At 43.2% G+C, this 21,872-nt stretch overlaps 1 protein-coding gene across 1 annotated transcript in view; it reads left to right on the top strand.

Moving 5' to 3' along the window:
- Positions 1-5,041: 5,041 nt before the first annotated feature.
- Mindy4b (MINDY family member 4B) overlaps positions 5,042-21,872 on the top strand; it is a 35,087-nt gene continuing 18,256 nt past the window's right edge. Inside the window, exons 1-7 of the mRNA XM_051156901.1 lie at positions 5,042-5,148; positions 5,282-5,315; positions 7,009-7,176; positions 17,156-17,275; positions 17,947-18,038; positions 19,992-20,157; positions 20,765-20,830. Coding sequence (XP_051012858.1) covers positions 5,042-5,148; positions 5,282-5,315; positions 7,009-7,176; positions 17,156-17,275; positions 17,947-18,038; positions 19,992-20,157; positions 20,765-20,830 — 753 coding nt within the window. The remainder of the gene's footprint in view (positions 5,149-5,281; positions 5,316-7,008; positions 7,177-17,155; positions 17,276-17,946; positions 18,039-19,991; positions 20,158-20,764; positions 20,831-21,872) is intronic.

Raw genomic sequence — 21,872 nt, 5'->3', positions numbered from 1 at the left:
TAATCGGGAAGAGCCTTTGTGTTCCCAGTCCATTAGTGTCAACACCCATATGGCTCACTGCACTCAAGAAAACACAACAGCCATTTGTTAACACCATAAAGAAAAACAGAACAGGGTGTGCCATGTTGCTGGAGATATCCAGTGATAAACTTCAATGCCGTCACTATAGCGTGTGGTCCTCGGGTTTAATGACTTAATAGTGATGTGGAGAGATGAGCAATCAGTCAGGAATACTATGTCATTTGAAATAACAGTTGTCTTACCCTCCTGTCAATCACTCAGGAGTAATACGGTTTGAGAGGTGAACTGTCCCTGTTGTTTGTTTGCTTGACTATTCCTGTCTCTGTTTTAAAGCTAGACTGGAAATTTGCCAAGGCATCCCAAGCAGTGAGATCACAAACTGTGCTGTGGGCCCTTGATTCATGAGTATGTTTTCCCCAGGGTCAGAGACTATAGGCACAAAGAGCCTTCTCTTGCCATAGTCTTGAAGCAACCAACTCTATCACTAAAAAGAAATAAATTCTGGGCCAAGTGTGGTGGCCTTTACTCCCAGCACACAGGAGACAGAAGTGGGCAGATCTCTTATGAGTTTGAGGCAAGCCTGGTCTACATAGCAAGTTCCAGGCCAGCCAAGGCTACATAGGGAGACCCTTTTCCAAAACAAAAAGCAAACAAGAAACAAAACAAAAGAGCTCTTGTTATCAACTGTGCAAGCTCATAATTAGTCTACAAAGTCTAAACAAAGATGGGAACCCAGCTTGGTCCACTGGCTTGGGGGACTCCTGAGCAGGATTACCGCTAAGCCATGTCCAAATTCCTGACCCCCTGACACAGGAGATAACAAATGGGTGCTGTTTGAAGCTGTCATGTCTATGATGATTTGTACTTCAATAACACAAAGAGAAGTAAAGGTCCCGACTAGGGCAATCTGGTTTTAGGACTTGTGTTCTAACGGCTGGTGTCAGATTCCCTGTGATAACACTTGGGGAACCAAAGGAAAGTTTACCCATATGCTATTTTGTTGTTCAGATTTAACCCACAGTTGAAAGTGAACTGCCCTAGACAGGTGCATGTGTTTGAACATTTGGTCCCCAGCTGATGGGATGTTTTGTAGATTGTGGATCCTTTTGACATTGGGCCTAACTGACAGGCAGTAGACTACTGTGGATGTGGGAGGGTTTATAGCCTGACTCTGATCCCAGTCTTCAGCTCCACATCCCATCTACCAAGATGGAAACAAGCTGCATCCCAAGCTTCTACTACAGAAGATCCAGCCAGGCTAGCCACTGTGCCTTCTCTTGGAGGAAACTGTGGTCCATATTAGCTATTGTGCCTTCTCTGCCATGACACTGTGATCTATCTGTGTTATCCATTGTGCCTTCTCTGCCATGAGACTGTGATCTAAAATAAATATTCCCTTTAAGTGGGTTCTGATTGGTATTTGGTTATAGTGAAAAGGAAAGGACCTGACACACAGGCAAACTCCTCTCTGTTGATCTACACTCCCCTCTCCAATTTTGACTTTCAACATTTTCACATCTATAATGGTTGCCTGTACTTTTGACCTACCAGCTCTAATACCATGGTCCTCAAGACACCACGGGGACTTTCCAGAATGGATCACAGAACTCAGAAATCCTCTTTACACATATCTATCGTAAAAGATGCAAATAATCAATGAGATAAAGATGCTCATAAGGGGAGAGGTCTGGACAGCTCCAAGGGCAGAAGCCTCCGTCCCCAAGGGATGAGGTATGCCTCCCTTCTAGTGCCTGGACACAGTTATCAGCTGAGAAGCTCCCTCAATCCTACTGCTCAGGGGTGTTTTTACTTTGCCATTACTGATGAATTGAGCCATTAGCCTTGGTGATTGTCAGAAGTTTAAACTGAAAGTCCCAATGTTCTAATCAGGGCTTACTCTTCCTAGTGGCCAGCCTTTATTCTACAACTGCCAGCTCATAGGGAAGGACTGCCTAGTTCCTTTGTTATTCAGGAGTTCCCAAGTTTTTAGGAATCAGGTGCAAAAAAACCAAACATGTATTTTCTATGTACTGCCCTAGTTTGTACACCTTTCCAGTATGACTGAGACCCACAGCCATTGCTAACAGGCCAAAGGCCAAAGGCTGAGGGGCTGAGTTGAGACCAAAGTCCAATTTCTCTCTCGGCACTTTGGAGTTCCTGGCCTGTCAAAGACTCTTGATGCCACTCTGAAAATAAAAAACAAACTAAAACACATATATAAAATATTAAGGGAGGAATTATAAAATGTAAATTATGAGAAAACACTGGTGAAACATTAGTGTTCTGGTAAGTCACAATCATTAGGGTTCCACTACATGAATCAAAGAGAGTATGGGAAATGGACTGAGAGACTATGTAACTCCTCTATGCTTACATTGTTAGAAGAGCAGAAACCTGACTCTGGGCCTGACGCCATCTTCCTCCTCCTCACTACACTACCAAAGAACAAAAGGAGAAGCATGAAGCCATCTCGTAGGAGATATGAATTAGCAGAATTGTGCTAGGAAGCCATATATCCAGAAAGTTCCATGTCATAAAGTAGATCTCGAAAAAATGAATAATGATGCCTACAGACTTTAACCTGATCCTAAAGAAGACTCTTCCAGAAGTGAGGTTAATTAGACACTAACAAGATTGCTTACGCAAGCGCAAGGCTTATAGACTTGACTACAAGGCTGAACAAAGCAAATGATTATTAAGATAGTTGCTGCTTCCCAAAGGAACAGAGTACATCTTGATGCCACTGCATTGTCACACATGCCACATTCACATTTGGAATCCACACTAACTTTTCTCAGGGTTGAAATTTCATACTCTGTGTTCAAATTACCCACACTTCTTCATTGCACAAAAGCAGCCTTGGGGCAGGAGCACTGGGCCACGGTATGCTGTGGGGTAGGGGGAAAGATATAAAACATAGAAAGAGGAATCATTGTCCTGTGCCTTCCACTGCCCCAGCCTTCCAGCCCCAGTCCAGGACCTCACAGTCATCTTCTCCTTTCATTTCCCCCTTCATATCCAGCCTTTCCGTTCTATGTCTTTTTTACCAAATGCACAAAAGACTGGTGGCTCTGCTGGATGTGGCTAACTCTCATTGGTAACTCCTGGTATGCAGAAGCAGCCTTTCCTACCTTGGATTCTGTGCCACCACCTAACGGAAAAGGAAAAAGAAAAGTTAAGAGAACAACATAAGTATGAACAGGGGATGATCAGGAAGGCTGAGTAAGCTTAAATGCTCAGTATCATTTAATTTAAGCAAGCCTTGGATTAAGTCTATAGAGCATGTGGAAGATAAATGCGGTCTAAACAAGAGGGCATACCATGTTCATAGATTATACATCTTAATAGAGTAAAGATAGCAAATCATTCCTATTTCAAAGATTTAAAAAGATTTTATGTACAAAAAGATTAAATAATGTGTCCAAGGCAGCTTGTAGTGGGCGAAGCTACGACCCAGCAATAAGCAGCCTAGGCCCAGGGGCTGAGCAACTAACCTGGCTTATCTCTTGCACATGGTCTGTGCTACCCTCACAGCCTTTCCTCTATATGTGTGTGTCTCTATTCATTGTGGCATCTGCTAATGCCCCTCATATTTATCCATAACTTGTCTAATCACTCACTGGGATTTATGTACCTATCTTCAAAGCATCCCATGCAAGTTAGAACAAAAACATAGCCCCAAACACACAGATGTAATAATGATTCTTAAGAAAAATGACCTTAGCTGTTCTCCTTTCTTTGTTTTTGAGCCTTTAAATAATTTAAATGGCAGAGCTAGAATTTATTTTTTAATACTGTTTTCTAAATAGGAATTTTGAGAACATTTCTCATTATTATTATATTGAGAAAAAGAACTATGCAATTTCTTTTTTCTTTTTTTTTTCTTTGTAGTAGGGGTGCCTAATAAATATTAAACATTGATGGCACCATTACAACTGTAAAATTATAAAGAGGAAAACAAAAAGCCTTTTATTTTTTGGAATAAAATTTATGGTTAAGGAGAGGCAATAAGAAAAGATTTATTTATACCTTGTAGGTTTACAACAGAATACTAAATCTGATAGACATTTACAGGGCATGTGAATATGAAACAGTTAGCATCACCCAAAAATGAGTCTAAGACACACTGGTAGAATGCTCTCAGGTTGGACGGTCCATGTCTAAATTTGCCTGTGTTTTTAGGGCCTTGCTATGTGTCAAGGCCTTTGAAATAGTATCAGTAAACACTCCTCTCTATTCTGACCACTTTAGTTATAATAAACCCAAGTGACCTCTCTGCATGCCTAGGACTTTATTGGACTGATGTCCAGAAATGTCTTCAGAGAAAACGAGCTCCTAAAGAGGTTCAATGTTAACACTCAGTAGTCAGAAGAGGGAATAAAACTTTTGCTGGTAACTAATCTCCTTTGTCTTCAAAGCAGCAGCCAAACCACATGCTAATAACCACTGATATGTATATGTATATTTTTTACAGTGACAGTTATTGTAAGTACAATGCACTCAGCCAACAGGAGGAGATAAGACCTTTTAGATTTCTCCCTGAAACAAATCAGACCAGTCCTTCTGTGTGTGCCAAATTTCTGTTCACTAAATTCCACGGCAGACACTTGTTTGCTGGTCAGCATCCTGTGATCAGGATGGTTTTCAGCTCCAGCGTATTTCTGCTCCACAAAACGACTTCCAGCAGAAGGAACAATCATACTCCACCCGCCTAGTATCTCATCAATTACTCTCCAATCATTTGATACAGGTCATTGAAATTCTTTTGTTTATCAATCTATCTTGGATTAAACATTTATGGCACCTCCACAATGGACAAAAATACAAAATGTGCTCCACCTCCAATGAAAGTTTAATAGAATCTGCTCAGAGCCCACCCCCTCCCCCCCAAGTGTGTGGCCTGAGCCTGGGGTTGCTGGGGCGCTGCCATCACCGGCCTGTGTTGCAGGCAGCTCACCTCTCCACACTCAGGTTGCTTCTCCCATCTCAACAGTTTTCTCCCGGGTCCTCACTTATCTACATGGATCCAGAGATCTCAGTCCAGAAACAAGATTCTCTAGAACTGGATTTAAGTGACATTATTAGGAAAATCTTATTTCTTGACAAATGGAAGGAAATCTTCAGGTAAGAGCCACAGGTAAGATGCTGTTATTGTCTCACTCCTCCAAGGGGACCCTGGATGTTAAGTCTGGGTCTGGGGAGGCGTGAGGATATGAGGTTTGAATGGACTGAGTAATTTACTCTATGTTTTCTCTTTCACTTATAGGTTGGGAAGCAATAACACAACGCCTCAGGTAATTACTTTCTCAAAGCCAATGTGTTTCTTTTTTCTAATTGCCTCTTCAAGTAGTAACATTAAATAGCACACATTTATTCAATGTGCGTAACATCACACCATATTGCTATTATTTTTTTAAAAAGTGATATTAGAATAGAAAGTTCCCACACTTGTGAAACAAAATTACATTGTGACAACCGAGTGTGTTGAGTGTGGTCCCAAAAGAAAAGTAGCTTTGAAAATACTAATCTGTATATATTTATAGGCTTCTAAAATTTTGTTCTTTTTTTTTGTTTGTTTGTTTGTTTGGTTGTTTGGTTTGGTTTGGTTCGGTTCGGTTGTTTTGGGTTTGGCTGTCCTGGAACTCTCTTTGTAGACCAGGCTGGCCTCGAACTAACAGAGATCCACCTGTCCCTGCTTCCCAAGTGCTGGGATTAAAGTCATGTACCACCACATCCAGATTCCCTTTTTTTTTAAGTAAGGGAAGAATATATATTCAAATGTTGAAAGGGCATTTTTCAATCTCTCATATAGTGTTAAATAAAAGGTCTTTGTAATCCACATAGCTCAACAACATAAGAAGGTAGTGACTTTGAATTTCAGGATGCATTTCAATCTCTGAACCAATGTAGCACCAAATGTTAAGGTGATTTTTCCTGGCACTGATATGTGTGATCATAACTGAATTGTTAATTTTAACTACAACACGAAAGCACCTTCCTCCAAGTAATGTGTGAGCAAAAGCCTTATTTATTTATTTTTCCTAAAGTCCCCTTAGCCATAGTCTAAATTAGAATCAGAGAGATAATGTTTCTACTTTAGTTCTGGAAATATTAAATTTTGATAGTTACCTCTGGGGAGATAGAACACTCAAAAGATAAGACAATTTTTGAAAGGAAGGAGTAAATAAACGTCACATTATGGTCTTACACGGGGTGGGTAAGCCCACTGGCATAAACATGAAGCTTTCCCGTTTGGGCTACGAAATTCATCTCATCCCATCAGCTGTCTGTGGCTCAGATGCTGTGTTCAGGAGATAAGAAAGCATCCTCACCTCTAGGAATACAGAAGAATTAAGAAGGCAGTGTCTTTCATGGTCTACTACTAGTTGGGAAGCTGTTTTCATAACACTGGTATCTGAATGATAAATTGAAAGAGTAGCTGTTAGCTAACATACAAATGCCAGAAGCATCAGTCAGGAAATAGAAAAATAGATTTTTTTTTTTTTAAAGATATGGGTGAGTGTTTTAAACGTTACACTCCTTTGAGAGGGAATAAGAGTCAGAAAGAATTAAAGGGTGTGTGTGTGGATTCTTTGATTGTTTGGTTAATAAGATAAGAAGAATAACCTGGCCTGGACGGATGACTCATTCAACTCTTACAAAACGCTGTCACCCCAAGACATAGCGATATTTACATCTTTCTTTAAACATAATTTCAAACCAAGATCTTGATAGCACTGATTATTTTTCCATAGTTACATTTCACCTCCCGGGTTCCATAAAGTTTAGGAAAAATCTCTTTGACACAGACATTGGGCTTTTTCAGTCTTTTTATTTATTTATTTATTTATTTATTTATTTATTTATACTACTGTTTATCACAGTTTAGACATCTTTAAACATGAAACATTTTTTGAACACTGGAAGACAAAGCAAGGTCTTCCTCCACTAGCTGTTTGCTTTACTTGAGGATGACATTTCATACAGAATCCCGATGGCGCCCATATATCTGCTGAGGAAACTAGAGAAAGATATGGAATGCTTCGGCCCAAAGGACAAGAACAGTTGCCATGCTGCAGTTTTAGTTCTGTTCCCAGACTCTCCAGCGTCTCTCCAACACTGGATGGTTTTCCTATCTCCCCGGCAATGGCCACAGTAAGTATAGCTTGTCAATTAAACATGAAATGAAATGCAATCTCCCCCCAGACAGTAACACTGGGGAATCTGATCTCCTGTCGTGTGACAGGATTACCAAAGATGAGACTACAGATGGCTATTACTGGTAAAAAGGAGGATATAATTAAAATGACTTATTTATGGTACTTGTGAAGGACACTGGTGGTGGCTGTCTTTTCTTCACAGACCCTACGTCTCTTTACTTCCTCAATCTGACAGTTGTATTTGAGGGAGGCCAGACATTACATTCTAATGGTTTGTTATTTAGCATACACTAGGACAGACCCTCTAAGTGGCAGATGGATGAGTGCTGCAAATATGTAAAAATTATGTAGATAAGAGAGGGCCCTGGTTTTGAGTGGACAGGAGGGAGGGAGGGAGAGAGAGACCTTTCCTAGGTCCGGTCTTAGAACAAGGCATCGATCTCAGAAGGAAACAGCTCAGGGAGCTATCAATTAATATACGGGCTTAAAAAGGACTTGACAGACCAGGCATGGTGACACACATCTTTAATCTCAGTACTCAGGAGGCAGAGGCAGGGGGATCTCTGTGAGTCTAAGGCCAGCCTAGTCTACATAATGAGTTCAGTACAGCCAGTACTACATAGAGGTTCCCTGTCACAAAACAAACAAACAAACAAACAAAAAGAGCTTAACATTTGAGGCTCTAAGGTGGTCTGGAAGCTTCTGGCCTCAGAGAACATTACCACAGACCCTGGTGAGAGTGAGGGTTGCAGCAGATACCCAGAATGAAAACTGAGTGCCACTCCATTGGGCCAAACAAACCAGGACTGGAGTCAAGATCCCGGCAAATGTCAGAAGGAGCCTCTGTCACGGTCAAAGATGTGGCTGAAAGCTGGTAAAAGAGTGAAGTTAAGCCAGGGCAAAAGTGCCAGTGAGGGTGAGTGTCCTTGCTGATTAGGGCCCTCCAATAGGCTCTGCTAAATCATAACAACACCCAGGCATCCAAGACAATGTCGCACACTCTCCCCATCCTCCTCTAACGGTCTGTGCCACGCTCTAGAACCCCAAGGCTTAAGGGTGAGAGTCACAAGAAGGACTCCCTTCAGAGACACGTGCACCTGGACAGTTGCAAAGACAGTCAAAACCAGCCTAAATATCTTGGCAAAGACCAGCAGCATTTGCTGAGCAGTCAGACCCACCACATACAGAAAGCTGCAGTTTGTGCACTCTACCAGGTCCCACTTGAGAGCCATGAGCAGAGACATTAAAACCTCTCCTGGAAATGCCACATGGACCTAACATATAAAGTCTTCATTGGGCTTTTTGGTCTTAAGTCTTGGCGTGCTTTCTCACAGATAGATCCACCTTCCTCGCAAGCTTTTTTCTTTCCCTGGTTCATAAACGTACAACAGAGCTCTCATAAGACCCAAGATGCTCCACTTCACTGATGGCTGTGAAGCCTGAAATGGAGTCTCAGCTTGTACTTACATCTCCAATTAGCTGTTCCTTCTTCCTTCCTTTCTTCCTTCCGTCCTTCCTTTCTTTCACTTTTTTTCTGCCGAGACAGAGTTTCTCTGTGTAGCCTTGACTGTCTGGGACTCACTTTGTAGACCAGGCTGACCTCGAACTCATAGAGATCCACCTGCCTCTGCCTCCCTGAGTGCTGGGATTATAGGTGTGTGCCATTGTGCCCAGCTGCTGATGCTCTTTCTAAATAGTAAACAGTAGTGTGTAATCCTGGGAGTGCTGTGGGCCTCAGAGGTTATGAAGCCCATACTGAACAATAGTTCAGAAGTTATGGCATATACATGCTGTGCATGTTTAGTCCAAAACCCAAAATGTTCCAAAGCCCAAAACTTTTTTGGGCACTAACATGACCAGAGGAAAATCCCTCACCTGACCTCAGGTTGTAGTAAAAAAGCAGGCACACCAAATGTCACTACCTTTGTGCAGTGGACGTAAGATTTATATGAACTGTAACCAGCTTCATATTCATAATTGAGCGTTGTTCCCAAGCAATCTTACACACACACACACACACACACACACACACACACACACACACAGAGAGAGAGAGAGAGAGAGAGAGAGAGAGAGAGAGAGAGAAATACATGAGTGTATACACATAATATTCTAAATTCTGAAACACATGGCATCCCAAGCATTCTGGATGAGGGTCAACCAGCTTGTACATGCATTTTACTACATAAGATACATGTAGGAAAGCTAGACCACTGTTTGTGTAAGAAAGAGAGAGAGAGAGAGAGAGAGAGAGAGAGAGAGAGAGAGAGAGAGAGAGAGAGAGAGAGAATTGTGATTCTATATTGATATTTGCCTGTAAATAAAGAGATAAATTTCACAAAGCTTCCTAGGCCACAAAGAGAGGTGGGGGTGGGGGGTGAGCAAATGGGAGGAAGTCTTTTTATGTTTTGTACTCTGGCTTTTGAGCCACACAATGTACTGTCTATTTTTAAAACACACACATACACAAATTTTAAAAATAAAGAAAGCACTCACAGACGTTTGAAAGCCTTGTGTTGGGCATGCAGGAGGGCACAAATCTGAAAGCTCCTCTCACAGCCCTCACAGAGGCCAGGGGAGCTTTCCCGGCTTCCCCAAGGCAGTCCTTTCCCTTTGGAAAGGCTGTAAAACAAAAGATTCAAACCAGCGCAGTGGAAAAAAAGTTGATGGAGTGTTAAGGAAGTCCCAGAAGTAGAGAGAATTGATTTTTCTTTTAAAAAAATGAATTTGGATGTATTCCCATTATGTGGCCCAGATGCTAGTGTGTCCCCCAAATAACAGCAGCACTCATTAAACACACCTTGGGACCTCTGCTGTGGAGCTCCAGGACTCTGAAGGAGCCTGTCCCAGGGAGGAGTCTTGGAAGCTTGACCAATTCTAATCAGCATTTCAGCCGTGCAACCGCCTGGCAAATTATCAGGCTCCGAGTGAAAACATACTCACTGAGTGTCTTTTGTGTGGCTCTGTTGCTCTTGATGCATGATGCTTTCTGACAGGGCACAGGCTGTCTCTTTGCTGGGAATCCCCTCAGGAAATGGGGGACGGGTACAGCAAGCTTCTGACCAGCTCTATCCTCACCTTTCCTGCTTCTCGCTTTTTGTTGCCTTTTGTCTCAGAACTTTTGTTTTCCTTGACTTCTATGGCAAGCTTGGTGGATGGAAAGAGCTAACAGACCCTGATGAAACAGGAACAGGACCACTGGGCTCTTATCCAGTTCTATCCAACAGCCTTCCATCCCTTCAGTGTCAGATCCTCATCCTCTTCCACTTCCAGACCCTTCTCCCACACCCAGGCAGGAATGTATTCTGGTGACAGCTTATTAGCAGCCAATAAACAAAACCCCCGGATATAGCTGGAAATTCCCTAGAAATCTCATTCTCAAAAAGTGATTGCAAGAGATCAACATATCTGTCAGAGGGATAGCTTGTGTGCTTTTGGTGTTAAGAAGGCCGACCCAGCTGCACCAGGGTGTGGTCTTGTGCATAGACAGGCCTCAATGGGAGTTACTAATTCTCTGCTTCTGCACATCCCTCTGAGGCATCTTAGGACCCACCAGTGAGGTCTGCTATGAGCCTCCCATCCTGCTTTCTGCCCATGAAGTTGAACTCTAGGGTTTCTATAAAGAGAGAAACATCCCCACCACCACCATCAATAGGGAAATTCTCACCTGTTGCACATATTTTTTTTTTTATTTCATTTTAGTGTCTTATCCCTCTACCTCCCTTCCCCACTCCTTATCCTGCCTAATACCTTCCAACACCCCAACACTAGGTAGGGGAGAAAGAATAGTGGGGGAAGGGGGCGGAGTTCTCCTTGGCTACTTCTGCCTATTTAAGGTCGTTCTCATCAGGATAACTAGTAGTCCAACTAACCAGCAAACAGCAAACTCAGCAGTAGGAGGAACAAGCAGCCTTCTTCCTCCTCTGACAATCTCCTCAAAGAGTCTCTCTCTCTCTCTCTCTCTCTCTCTCTCTCTCTCTCTGCATCTTCCTCCTTTCTCTCTGAGCTCTGGCATACATATCCCCTCAGGGTCCTCAGAATCCCACTAACTGCAGTTCATGTAGAACACACACACACACACCCCTAGTCTCATGAGACAATTATCATCTGTGGACAAACTAAAAGCTACCCTGAATCTCATACTTGGGATTAAAACAAAAACATAACTGTATGTTTTAGGAAACCAAAACTTCTACTACACTTACCCTGAGTTCTGCTGGCCACACCTAGGTATCTGGGGAATCTAAGTGTGACCCCAAGTGTTCAGAGCACAGGATTTTGAAGGCAAACCTCACATTCTGGCATCTTGCTCCTCAGCTGCAGGAGTGGGGTGATGGGCTTCACAGAAGCAAGCTGTTTAGCAGAAGCTAAGAGTGCTCAGGGGGTTCTGAAGGAACAGGCTAAGGTAAGTGAGCTGGGGCATCGTGACCTTTGGTTCCTAGAATAGAGTTGGATAATTTTCCATCAAGGAGATCAGATTCTAGTTAAACCTTAAAAGGCCTCAGGAAGAATACAAGATGGAGGAAGGCTTTTTTGTTTTGTTTTGTTTTTGTTTTGTTTTGTTTTGCTTTATCTTGTCCTGTCACAGATGCTTTCCCAAGATCCCATACAATTACTAACTGCTGTGGTGACCCCACAGCATGCAAACATGTTCATAAATAGTCCTGTATTTGTAATAAAAATCCTCTCTCTCCTGGCTTCATGTCCATGAGTGTGACAATAAAAGTGATCTCATCCACACGAAAGCTACATATACATATTCAAACATGGGAGGACATCAAATCAATGGGGAGGATGATTGGGCACCTGACTGAATGTGTGTGTTACAAATACCAGAAAAGTAGCAAATGAAGATAGGAACACTATAAACTGTGCTTTCTCATGTTGCATAATAATGTCACAGTCATCTTTTATACCCATTTGTCTAGTTCCCAGGCAGCACAACACACAAATATCATTAAGTGTGTGTCAGACTAATTTTATCATAAATTATATCTGATATGAAAGTGAACATTATGCACATAAGAGAGGCCCCCTTTGTTACACTGGCTTGGGAGGGAGGTGCTCCAACTCTCTGCTTCAGAGTACCCCAGAGGTACAACTAAAGTTAGGGGTGGCAGCTAGCAACAGCAACAGGAAGTCTGGATGAGCTTGTAGATCATTTTAAATTGAATTTGAATCCTAAGCCTTCTTAGTCTTAATTTATACATGGCTCATCCTCCCTTCTTGTTGGTCTCTGGAAGTCTCCCATATGTATTGGGGCTTTCTTTCCATTGCACACCAACAGGCGGGGTTTCTGCAAAGATGGTGACAGTCTGCATTTACTCAGCTCTCATGGTTCCCAAAGTCCCTTTTCGTGCTTCTCCCTCAACAACCAGCATGATATGGAATGAGAGCAGCTGCCCCACTTCCTCAATATGGAAATAAGAATGGTTCCATGGTCAACGAGGTCAGCTGGTTGGAGCTCTCAGTCCTTGGGTTGGAAGCTGTTAATCCCACAGATTCAGAGAGAAAGATAATTGAACCAAATCATGGCCAAATTAATTAAAGCAAGAAATTAATTGAAGCAAGATTTTTTTTAAAAAAAAAATTATGTACCCAAGTGATCTCTTTTTGAAGACAGGGTTTAAGAGAACAGCATTGGACATGGGGAAGATAAGAGCTTTTCCAGTCCAGGAGCAGGGGGTTTCCTGGACTTTCAAATGAGAGATTTGGCTTACAGATAGATGGAGTTACAGAAGCAGAAACTAAGCATCGCAACTTGTTCACAGCAACCTCCTAAAACAAAGACATTGTTACAAGGTAGTTAGAACAAGGTGGTCATAACAACAGGTTGTCATAATAACCCTTTGAAACAAAGACATGATTGCTATTTCTGGAACAGGCAGTACAGAACCATTTGCAGTTAAGGTCACAGGAGGGGCAGAGCCCAATCCTTGAGAAACAGAGGTTTAAAAAAACACAGGAGCGGACCTGGTTTGTCTTTACTGTAAGATGGCTTGGAGGGTGTGTCAAGACAGGGTTTTTTTGTGTAGCCTTGGCTGTCCTGGACTTGCTTTTTGACCAGGCCCACCTTGTTGCCCTCAGGGTACTGGGATTAGAGGATTATATACCTACCTGTAAGATGGCTTTTAAGCCTAGCACAGAGGCAGGATTATTAAAATTCTTCTTTTGTGCTTTTCAAATTCTGTGGCTGGGGAACCACTTCTCATTAGTTTGTCATTCTTCTTCTGCACGCACTGTGGGCCAATGGCCTCTTAGCAATAGTATGTCCTTGTCTTGTATCCCCCAAAGCAGATTTTTTATCTCCAGCCACTAGGCATGTTTGCTGCTTTTCCTTGCCATACCCTTGTCCTGGCCCTCAGCTCAGAGAGTTTTTCTCCTACTCAGCTCTGGCTCCTAAGGAAATGCACATACTTGTAATCTTTATAAAGATAAACTTTTCTTGAAGATTGGCACATAGGTGGACAGGAAATCAACTCCAGCTGTGAGGCCAGTCCCTTGGCTGGCATGGGGGAAAACATGTTACCTCCTTCTAAATGTCCTTCTTCAACCCCAGGGGATCTGCTCTGTGCAAAGCTAGGAAAAGGATGTATCATGGCTCTGGACCAGCTGTGCTCCAGAGCCTGTTCATTCCTTCTCTGTAGCTGGCTCTAAAGCCCTCTGGGATTGGGCCACAGGTGCCCTCCTCCATTCTCACTGCTCATCCTTTGTGCCACCCTGACCTTCCTCTCCAGTTTCTCACTAGTCCATCCCAGGACACCCTGGACACGAGCCTGCCCTCCTCTTCGTTGAGACTGTCTCAGAGTGTGAATGAGTGTCTCTGCTCCCAGGGATGTAGCATTAAATAACATACTACAGAGCTGTTATCTTGGAGGAAGTTGTCCCTTTCTCCACTCTGGCAGGCTAGGGGATAGACCCAGTAAAAGGCAGTACACTGCCACACCTCTCCCCATTCAACTTTTATTTTATTTAGAAGATGACATTTGGTAAGTGATTTTGCTTTCACTGGAGGAAGTGCTAAAAAGTGGGGGGAGGCATAATAGAGGAGTAGGGTGCGAGCTCATTGTTTCTGCAAATGCTTCCCTTCTCTGCCTTCCATTCCCCAGTTCAGATAAAAGGAGGATGGCGAGCATCTTGCTTTCGCTTATTAAGTTTGGCTTATAGCGTCAGAGAGTTCCATTCTATCATGGTGGGGACCTTATGACAGAGCAAAACAGTCAGGAATTAAGGACCATAATAAAATACTGTGATGGAAGCAGCTCAAGGAGAAGGGGTTTATCTCTGCTTACAAGAGTGCAGTGTGTTATGGCGGGGAAGTCAAAACGTCAGGAGCTTGAAGCAGCTGGTCTTACTCATCCCAAACTGGGAGGCAGAGACATGAATGCTGTAGTCAGCTCACTGTCTCTTCTGTATACAGTTCAAGACCCAGACACTTTTAGTGCGTATTTTCCCCTCATTTGACCTAATCTATACAATCTCTTCTCATCTCTCACAGGTGTGCCTGGAGGCTTGCCTCCCAGGTATTTTCAGATCCAGGCAAGTTGACATGTAACCTTAACCATCACAGAAATGGTGCCTACTCCCAGAATTAAATTAATATAGTAGGGGCTGGAAAGATGGCTCAGAGGTTAAGAGCACTGGCTGTTCTTCCAAAGGTCATGACTTCAATTCCCAGAAACCACATGGTGGCTCACAACCATCTATAATGAGATCTGGTGCCCTCTTCTGACCTGCTGGCTCACATGCCATCAGAATACTGTATGAATAATAAGTAAATAAATATTTTTTAAAATTTACTTTTATTAATTTATTCAGATTACAACTCAATCGTTATCCCATCACTTGTATCCTCCCATTCCTCCCTCCCTCCCGCTTTCACCCTATTCCCCTCCCCTAGGTCTATGACCGAGGGGGGGCCTCCTCCCCCACTATATGGTCATAGGCTATCAAGTCTCATCTTGGTAGCCTGCTTATTATTTTTTTGAGTGCCATTAGGCCTCCCCACCAAGGGGAGGTGGCCAAATATGGAGCACCAGAGTTCATGTCAGAGTCAGTCCCTGCTCTCCACAAAACTGTGGAGATTGTCCTGTCCATAGGGGTTTGATGTTTACTATTGTATTGTCCTTGGTTAGTGCAATAGTTTGAGCAGAACCCCCTAGGCCCCAATCCACCCATTATGATGTTCTTCTTGTAGGTTTCTAGGACCCTCTGGGTCCTTCTATTTCCCCATCTCCTATATATCTCTTACCTAGAATCTCAGTAGGATGGCCTCACATCTATCCCAATCTCCTGATAAGTGAAGACTTTTGTGGGATGTGCCTTTTGGCCTAGTGCCCAATTATAAGTGAATATATTCCATGTGAGTCTTTCTGCTTCTGGGTTAACTCACTCATTATGATCATCTCTAGTCCCATCCATTTGCCCACAAATTTTGGGATTTCCTTGTTTTTAATAGCTGAGTAGTATTCCATAGTGTAAATGTACCACAGTTTCTTTATCCATTCTTCAACTGAGGGACATTTAGGCTGTTTCCAGGTCCTGGTGTTATGGATAAGGCTGCTATGAACATGGTTGAGCATATGTCCTTGTTATGTGGTGGAGCATTTTATGGGTATGTTCCAAGGAGTGGAATAGCTGGGTCTTGAGGAAGCCCTATTCCCAGTTTTCTGAGAAAGCACTAGGTAGATTTCCAAAATGGTTGTACAAGTTTACATTCCCACCAACAATGAAGATGATAATGGAGGAAACGAATAAATAAATAAATCTTAAAATATAAAGAGCCCGGCATGGTAGCACACACCTTAAAAACTTAATATTTTAAATGAAAAGTGCTTGGTCCCATGCTTGGTACACATAAAATGTTCAACACATGCGTTTACCAGCCTAGTTAAAACCCAAACCCTGCCATAAAGCCTGAGTAATTCAATTAGAATATTCTTTCCTTTCTCTTTTTATTTCATGTCACTTTTACCATCCTATGGCATGCCCCATATGGGAGCCTGCGTAGTTTGAAGATATTAGACTTCTAATGTAGCTAAATCCCATTCTGTGCTAAGGATGTGCTATGCTGTGGCTAATAAGGTTTTTTTTTTACTATGAATGGTGTGGTTGGTTTTTATTATTAGTATGGCTCGACTTAGAATCACCTAAGAGACTGAGACACACCCTGAAATATGGCCATGAGGGCTTTCCCAGAGGATTTATTGTTGGGAAAGCCCTGTCCTGAACGTGAATGGCACTACCACATGCATATGCTGGGGGTCCTGACAGAGTAAGAGGGGAAATAGGAAAATATCCAAGCTCCAACAGTCTCCTGTCTGTACTTCCTCGCTATTCTACTCTGTCATATATTTCCCCCCACAAAAATAAGATTAAACCTTCTGAAATCATAAGCCAAATAACAGTTTGTCATAATGACAATAAAATCAACCCTCCTCCTCCATTTATGTTCATGGACTTGGTTTAATAAAAGATTACTTGCTTGCTCTCTCTCACTCCTGGACAGTCCCACACAGATCTTAGTGTGCTCTAAAGTATCCAGGAAAATATCCAAGATGCTTGGTGATATGGTTGAAATCACTTACTATTGTACTGAGGACAAAAATGCAGGGTCCTGTCTGTTTCCTCTCCTCCCTTGCATCAAGAGAAAAATCTCAACTATCTTTGAGTCACAGATATTAGGGCAAGAGGCACAAGAACAGAGCGGATGCATGTGTTGGAGCTGGCTGACGGGGGGACAGGACACAGAGACACAACCAGACACACTAGATGTTCAGGTCAGTGTCAGAAGAGAGCCTGATGTGAAGGTTCTGGCCAGGCCTTTATACAGGGAGAACTGGACCTCAAGTCTGAGGCAAATCTGAACATAGATGTAAGGCAGGATGGTTTCGGCAAGACGGGAGTGGCCAGGACGTGTTCTCTTTGGCTGGATCACTTATTTCCCTGTTTTTTTTTTCCCCCTACCTTTTCAGATGCTGCAAAGAAGCCTCTTTGGAAACACTAACCAAGTCCTCAGCAGTGACTGGAGAAAGGCACACTTCAAGTTTCACGATCCCTTCTCTGACCTGGCCTTTGCTTTACAAGTAGAAAAGGTGACGGCTGGCTCAGTCATTTCCAGTTCCTAACCCAATGCCGACCTGTGCTTCTTGGTGGATGCATGGGCCAATCAAATGTATACATGAATACATAAACTACAAATGATTAAAAAAGACTTCTTAAAGTTACCAAATATGGTTTAGGTTCTGACAAAGCCTGCAGGCCTTAATTCCTCCAACCCTTATCAGTTCTCACTGTGTTGCCTCTCTCCAAGTCTCAATCCTCACATAAAGCTTCCTGAAGGAAATCTAGAAAAATCTAGAATATCAGTAACATGTCAGAAATCACTAGTCACACCTACATTTCAGGAGCTAGCCAATTGGCTTCTTGCTTCCTTCCGATGTAAAAGTGTGGTGTGGAGCACACAGGAGGGAGAGGACCTTGATCCCCAGGCACCAGGCTGAGGGCACCACAGAAAACAGTCACTGTGGTGTCTAGCTTGGTGATGGCTCTCAGACATAGCCCACAGAGAAGGTGACACACAAGAGTAGGGTCCCTTCACTAAGACCCAGGAGACACCAGGGAGAGAAGACTGCAGAGAAGCATAGACAACAACAGCATCTGGTTCCAAGACTTTCTATCTTCTGTAATGCTGGCCCTGGCTTCCACTGGGATCCAAAGCCCCATGCCAGCCTTCCTACCTCACTGTTCTTTTTACCCACATCAGGGAGGTGCCCAGAGCATTCAGATGGCGGTGCAAGGATCGATCATCAAATATTTACTGTTTACTAAGGAGGGGAAAGGCTGCAGCCTTCACAGGTAAGAGGATTGTAGGTAGCACTTAGGAGTGGCCTAAGGACCTAGAATCTTTATATGCTAAGCAGTCACAATGGAATTCTCAGGTTGCTTCAGAAAGGATGTTTGCGGTTAATACAGAAATGGCAAAAACAAAAACAAAACAAAACCAAAAAGACAGAAATGGCTCAGAGAGCCTGGGTTACCTGGGGAGGGCTCTCCTGACATCACATTCAGTGTTCACCTGCAGAATGAGCTTGGCAAACTCTGTGTTCTACTGCAGACAACCTGCCACATAAAGTGAAACACTGGGCTCCAGGGATGCTTCTTGTCCATATTCTATGGCAAGATCCAATCTGACATCTCTAAAGAGACTCAAGCAGTCTGTCAGATGAAAAATCTGACAGACAAGGAATCCATCTTCCTACTTAACCTGCTGACACGGGACGCTGTTTTGTACTTGCCTTTTTGTTAAATTATCAGCTCAAACGTTATTTAGTTAATCTTAGAAACTAACAAACCGCTCTCATCATCTCTGTGTTAGATAGTAAAGGAATAAAAATGAGCAAAAGGCAGATGCCTATCCTCCATCAAGGCAGCTTATCACCCCAAATTGGAGACGATGGAATACATTGCATAAATTCCTTATGCAAGTGATTTACTAGGGGAGTTCCCTCGGGAGACATCTGTCAGAGGGCAAGGAAGAACAAGGAAGTCACCTAAGGAGGGCAGTGGTCCCCAGACACATCAGTGAGATTGGAGGAGAAACCAGGAAACACATTTTGCTCTTCAGTGTGTCCCATGTTCAATTAAGAGGCAGGGCTTCTATATGTCCCACCCCAGCCAGTCACTGGTGATGGGTCATCCAAAGGGAAAGTACATTATTTGTAGTCACTTCTGGGCAAAGTGACTCAAACCCATTAGAAAAGTGGAAAAGTTGGAGTCGCAAGGAGCAGGACCCAAAGTAAATGGAGGGAAAACATGGAGGAGCGATCTGAAACAACGCACAGACCCACACACATGCAGCCTAGAGTGTGGCCTGGGCTAAAATAAAGCATTGAATAAATATAAACAAGTCTTTGCTCTGGGAACCCTGCTCCATGTAGCCTTCCTGAACCGTCTTTGTTCCAATTGTCTTTGTCCTTCTGTCTGTTCTCGAGCTTTGCAGTTATTCCATCCCATCAAAGAGCTAGATAAACTATATAAATATCGGGTAGCCTTGTTCAGCATTTCTTTGTGAAAAGCACATGGTAAATTTAAAGGCAAAAAGTAAGCAGAGGAAAGACCGTTCTCACTTCCCAGAGAAGTTGGAGGCCCTCAGATAGCCTGAGTGCAGACCAGAGGTCTTTCCTGTTAAAGTTGAGGGTCCAGAGCCTAACCCTCTGTCTGTATCTCACTCTCCTCACGTCTGAAAAGGGAACACCTTTACTACTGCCACACGGCACTTTCGTGGATTAAACGGCGTGATATGTGCAAAGCTCTGGGCGCCATGAGTGATGGCAAAGTGGGGAGCTGCGGTTACCTCTTTAAGATGTGACCAGGTAGAAAGGGGGGTTGTGAAAACAGAAGGTATATGTGCCTGAGGGAAAGGCATGGGGTTGAAATGCGCAGGGAGGTTCTCAGGGATCCCTCTGGGAAGAGGTTTTGCAAAGCGGACATCCGGGAGATGAGACTGGACGGATTATCTGGGATTGCACTGGAATAAATGACTGTGTTAGCTGGCTGCAAGTTCAGGGCGACCCATTTTGGAGTTCAGAGGCAGAGGGCAAGGGAGTGCACAGGATAGGCTGATGTTGCTGAGGGAAACAAAGTGCGGCTGCGAGGACTGCAGGTATGATCCATGCAGAGAGAACAGCGTGTCCTGCAGCATCCTCACATTGCAGGCTGGGAAGGAACCTGTAGGCTATCCTCCACACCCAGAGAAGGGCAGAACCATCACAGGCCAGGTTGCTCATTCCCTCACTGCCTGCCTTGCAGCTTATGTAACCTGAGCCAGCGTGAGCAGGAGCAGGCTCTAGCTGCAGTGCTGGCTAGCATCCTATGGGCTGCAGGAGCAGCTCAGAAAGCCGTCCTCTGTTTTGTCACCAAAGACCTCCGTAGCACTTCGACTCTTCACTACTCCACTGACAATTTCATTGAGAGGGTAAGTGCACTCCAGCCACTGTGTTTGCTGAAAAGGCAGTGACACCTGAGTGTGCTCATGGTCACGGGAGCACAGCCCCCACTGATGACCTGACTTAGCCAGAAGTATCTTCAGAGGATGCACCAAGGGTTGGAAGTGACCAGAACAGCTGAAGTGGCTAATTTCTCCTAATGTTCATTTTAATCAAGAATATTCTGCATCTGGGTTGGTGGTAGGCTTCAAGGTATCTTAGTAGTATCATGTACTACTAAGCCCTGGGTTTGCTATGCTTCACAAAAAACAAAAAACAAAAAACAAAAAAAAAAAAAAAAAAAAAAAAAAGGGAAAATCCACATTGCAAATCATCATTAACTATATTTCTCTGTCTGTTACCATATAGTTAAGTTCTATTAGGAAAAAAATCTGCTTATGGTCTTGCTATTGGAGATATTGCCATGACTTCATAATGAATATTTTATGTGGCCTTGTGTTGGATGTCAGTTTTTAGCAATGTGATTTTTGTAATGAACCCAAAAAACCTCCCTTTAGGTAATAACCATGGAATGCTTTATCTTAGAGGTGCCTTTTATCATCCTTTTCATTTTTATCTTCAATTCCCCATCTCTAGCTCCAGCTGTTTGAATTTTCAGAGAAAGGAGCCACTGAGAAATTCATCTATGATCATTTACAATGTGTAAGTGTTTAAATGCTGGGATAATTCCTTCATGTGGAACTGAGCTTACAGAGATCTTCATTCTTTTATAAAGTGTATTCCTAATGGTGCTTGTTAAGAAAACCAGGTCATTTTTGAAGGCTAAGGAAGGGCAGAACAAGAGACAGAGGAGCCTGCCTCTCCTTCCTCATAGCCTAGAAAGAGGCCTGATCACACAGAGGCCACTCATGGATGCCTCCTTTCTTCAGCTAATCAATGCCAGAGAATAGCACCTCTAAGACGGTATAGCAGGATTTCTTTTGAGGGGAGAAAAATGTTAAGGCAGGCTTAACACCTAATGAATAACAAACAGAAATGGAGGAAAACTAAGCTGTCTGCAAGATGGGTCACCCTGACTTCAAGTAAGTGACTTATGGCCTTGCAAAGGCAAAGTCCTTTCACCTCATCTAATGACACTTTCCATGGGATATGCACTGTCCTTCTTCTCCACGCGGGGTAAGGAGGGGGCAAAGTAGTGAATAATCAGGGTAGAGCAGGAAAAGGTGTTGTTGTTTTGTTTTGTTTTAAGACTCTTCTATAGAGGAAAAGAAAATGAACCATGATTTTCTGAACAATTAGAAAACTACTGGGAAAGCAGAGGATAATTAACAGTTAACCGTGAAGCGCCCATAAGCTGCAGAGTGCATGTGTGGAAGCTTGCTTTATAAAACTCATTGCAAAGGCAATTGGGGCAGAGAACTTAGGCGTGAGGATTTACACAATTAGACAACCTTGGTTAAACTAATGTGGACAGGGTTTCCGTCAGAGCATCAAAGCCGAGGCCGCAAATGCGTGTCCCGGTCAAAAACTAAGTAAGAATTGGGCAGACGAGAGTAGAAAATGCCATAGGCCCATGAGAACTATGCATTGCTGGTACTTGGCATGAGTGCCACCTGAGTCAAGCCAAGCCACTAAGGGGGAACAGGTACCATGTCTTGAGTGAGGGGGAGCCATCCCCTAAGGTGAGGCAGCACATTGTAATCAACAGACCTCAATCAAGTCCCACTTACTATCAATTGCATTT

Source organism: Acomys russatus, chromosome 15, assembly GCF_903995435.1.
Source record: "Acomys russatus chromosome 15, mAcoRus1.1, whole genome shotgun sequence".
Classification (NCBI taxonomy): Eukaryota; Metazoa; Chordata; class Mammalia; order Rodentia; family Muridae; genus Acomys; species Acomys russatus.
This window is presented reverse-complemented; position numbering and strand designations above follow the sequence as displayed.